The sequence below is a fragment of the Leucoraja erinacea genome, unplaced genomic scaffold (assembly GCF_028641065.1).
Source record: "Leucoraja erinacea ecotype New England unplaced genomic scaffold, Leri_hhj_1 Leri_269S, whole genome shotgun sequence".
In the NCBI taxonomy this organism is placed as follows: Eukaryota; Metazoa; Chordata; class Chondrichthyes; order Rajiformes; family Rajidae; genus Leucoraja; species Leucoraja erinaceus.
In genome coordinates, this window is record NW_026576170.1 from 17,639 (window position 1) to 20,823 (window position 3,185).

Consider the following 3,185-nt stretch of genomic DNA (forward strand, 5'->3'; position numbering starts at 1 on the left):
CCCTCCTCGACCTGATGCTGTGCAGCTTTCGGATGTTCTCGCCTCTACTTTTGGTGCTGGTGGCGCAGTGGTAAGGGTGGGCGGGAAGTGAGTGACTTCCGCCTACCTCAACTTCCTCCCCAGTTGGGACTCGGTCCGCGTTCTTTCAGGTTAGGCATGTAGTGACTGGGTTAGGGAAGAATCGTCTTCAACGCTGTAACAGGGGAAACTCGCATCTGCTTTTGTGAGGAACTCAATGGTATCATAATGTAAAGCAACTATGAGGAGCGGGTCAATGCGGGAATTATCGGTCACGTTGATGGCCTGGCGAAATGTACTTTCTGTTTAAATTTATCTCCGAGTTAGAAATTATCCCCATTCCCACATCGAACCGCAAGGAACGGATTCAATGCGAGATACATGCAAGTTAGGATGCGAGGCCACCTTTAGTGTATTGCATTCCGTTTTGGGCACTTGTCATATGAAACATGTCGTCAAGCAGGAAAGGGTGCAGAGAATACTTGGGATGATGTTGCCAGCACCCAAAGGACTGAGTTTTGTTTAATGTAGTTCATAGATAGAGGCCGGAAACGGGCCCTTCGGCTCACCGAGTCCGCACCTACCATTGATCCCCGTACATCAACAATACCCTACACACACTAGGGACAATTTGACATTGATAACAAGCCAATTAACCTACAAACATGGACGCCTTTGGAGTGTGGGCGGAAACCTAAGATCTCGGAGAAAACCCACGCTAGGCGCGGGGAGGGCGTACAAACTGTGTACAGCCAATGGTTCATATTAAATCCCCACCACACACACACACACACACACCATCAACCTGTATCCTCTGGTTCTCTATTCCTCTATACGGGGCAAGTGACTCTGTGCGTTTACCCGATCTACTCCTCTCACGATTTTGGACACCCTTCACCCCCCTGCGCATCGTGGAATAGTCCTAGCCACCTCATCCTCACCATGTAGCTCAGTGGCACGGCGGCACGGTGACGTAACGGTATAGCTACTTCCTTACTGCGCCAGAGACACGGGTATCCTGACTACGGGTGCTTGTATGTACAATTTGTACGCTCTCCCCGTGACCTGCGTGGGTTTTCTCCGAGATCTTGGGTTTTAGCACGCGATCCAAAGACGTACATGTTTGTAGGTTAATTGGCTTGTTATAAATACCCAGACTATGGAACAGCATCCCTCTTCCCATCAGAACAGCCCCCTCCATCAAATCTTTTAAGTCTAGACTTAAAACGTATTTCTACTCCCAAGCCTTTCTTGAGGTCCCCTGAGGGAGCGCTGCATGCGTGTACTTCTGTATGTATTGTTGATCTCTGTACAACTGTTTGTAGCACGTTTAGTACCTGCGCTAATGTAAAGCACTTTGCACAACGGGAGTTGTTTTTAAATGTGCTATGGAAATAAAATTGACTTGACAGGATTTAATCAATGTCAAATTGTCCCTAGTGTGTGTAGGGTATTGTTGATGTGCGGGGATCACTGGTAGGTGCGGACTCGGTGGGCCGAACGGCCAGTTTCCGCGCTGTATCTCTTTACTACACGAATCAAACTCAGTCCCCTGGGTGCTGGCAACATCATCGCAAGTTTTCTCTGCACCCTTCCCTGCTGGACACGATCTTTCATGTGACTAGTGCGCAAAACGGAACGCAGTACTCTAAAGGTGGCCTCGCATCCTAACTTGCATCTATCTCGCATCGAATCCGTTCCTTGCCGTTCGATATGAGAATGGGGGTCATTTCTAACTCGGAATTTCCGCCCACCGTTACCCCAGCGCCACCAGCACCAGCAGGAGAGGCGAGAACATCCGAAAGCCGCACAGCACCAGATCGAGAGAATTTCACAAAGGGGTTTTTCACAGGGAAAATGCGCGTATTTGCCATTTGGATTGTGTGGGGAGCATGCCTGATAGGTAAAGTCGCAACAGTTTTTCCGTCACCTTACTCCGACGGAACGTCGACCATCATTGTGATTGCGAACCGGTCTAATCTTTCCCTACATGTAAATGGAAAGCCGGGTACTATCTAACCGCCATCCACATGCCATGGAGAAAATGAATTGGTATAGGTAATGTTTCGGGTCGAGATCCTTCTTTGGGTCACCTATTCCTTTTGCCAAGGGAGGCTGGCAGACCCGCTGAGTTACTGTGTCTAACTTCGGTTTAAGTCAGCATCTGCAGTTCCTTCCTACCTCTCAGCCGCGGCCATGTTCGATTCACCTCGATATGCAAGGGAACTATGCGATGCATATCTACCCCAGTGTCGACATTGGCCTTTGTCTCTGGAACTGATTCCCTACAATAATAATAACTTTATTCTGCACTCGCTATCTTCCCTATGTCTATCTATTGCGCGTGCGTTTGATATGATTGTATTTATGTATATTATCAGTTGATGTGTTTGGGTGACATGTAATACAAAGGTCTTACGCGTATTTCGGTGCACGCATGACAAACCTAAACCTAATCCATATATTTTTTCAGATCCCAATCATGGAGATACCGTCACACAATCGCTGCCGTCAGCACAGAAGGTGGAAGGAGAGTCGGTGACTTTCAGCTGCACCTATGATACCGCAGCAACGAGCTATCACTTATTTTGGTACCGGCATCATCAGGACTCAAGGCCCGAGTTCATAGTGAGGAAACATTCAGGAGGAACCGGGGAGAAAGCCGATTTTGCAGGCGATCGCTTCTCTGCCCAGCTCCAGACCGATAGAAAAGTCGTCAGTTTAACCCTATCGGGGCTGGAGCTGAGCGACTCTGCAGTTTATTACTGCGCCTTTGGACTCACAGTGATGGAAACCAGTGAAACCTTCATACAAAAACATCAGCTTCTGCTTTGCCTGCTGCAGTGAGATACGTCTGCACCGCGCTTGCTGGTTGTGGTTTCTCGCCCTCTGAGAATTCTTCCCAACTCACTCAGTTTCTCTCGAGAGCGGCTTGCGGTGTTATCGGCGCAAATTGAAAATGTATCGCTTATTGGCGACGCCGATCAACATCATCTTCTTCATCTGTGTGTTCCCTACATTGGCGACATTCGGCTCGATTGCGGGAACGCATTGTAGCTCATTGCAGCTGAGAGCAGTACATCGAGTCAGCAGGATCTCGGAGAAGACCCACGAGGTCACGGCGAGAACCTACAAACTCCGTACAGACAGCACCCGTAGACGGGATC

At 48.9% G+C, this 3,185-nt stretch overlaps 1 gene segment (V, D, J or C); it reads left to right on the forward strand.

Annotated features, from left to right (window-relative positions):
• The first annotated feature begins 1,875 nt into the window (after positions 1–1,875).
• LOC129693363 (T cell receptor alpha variable 38-1-like) lies at positions 1,876–2,865 on the forward strand. The segment is given in 2 exon segments: positions 1,876–1,921; positions 2,492–2,865. Coding segments are annotated over 2 exon segments (420 nt in total).
• Positions 2,866–3,185: the final 320 nt, after the last annotated feature.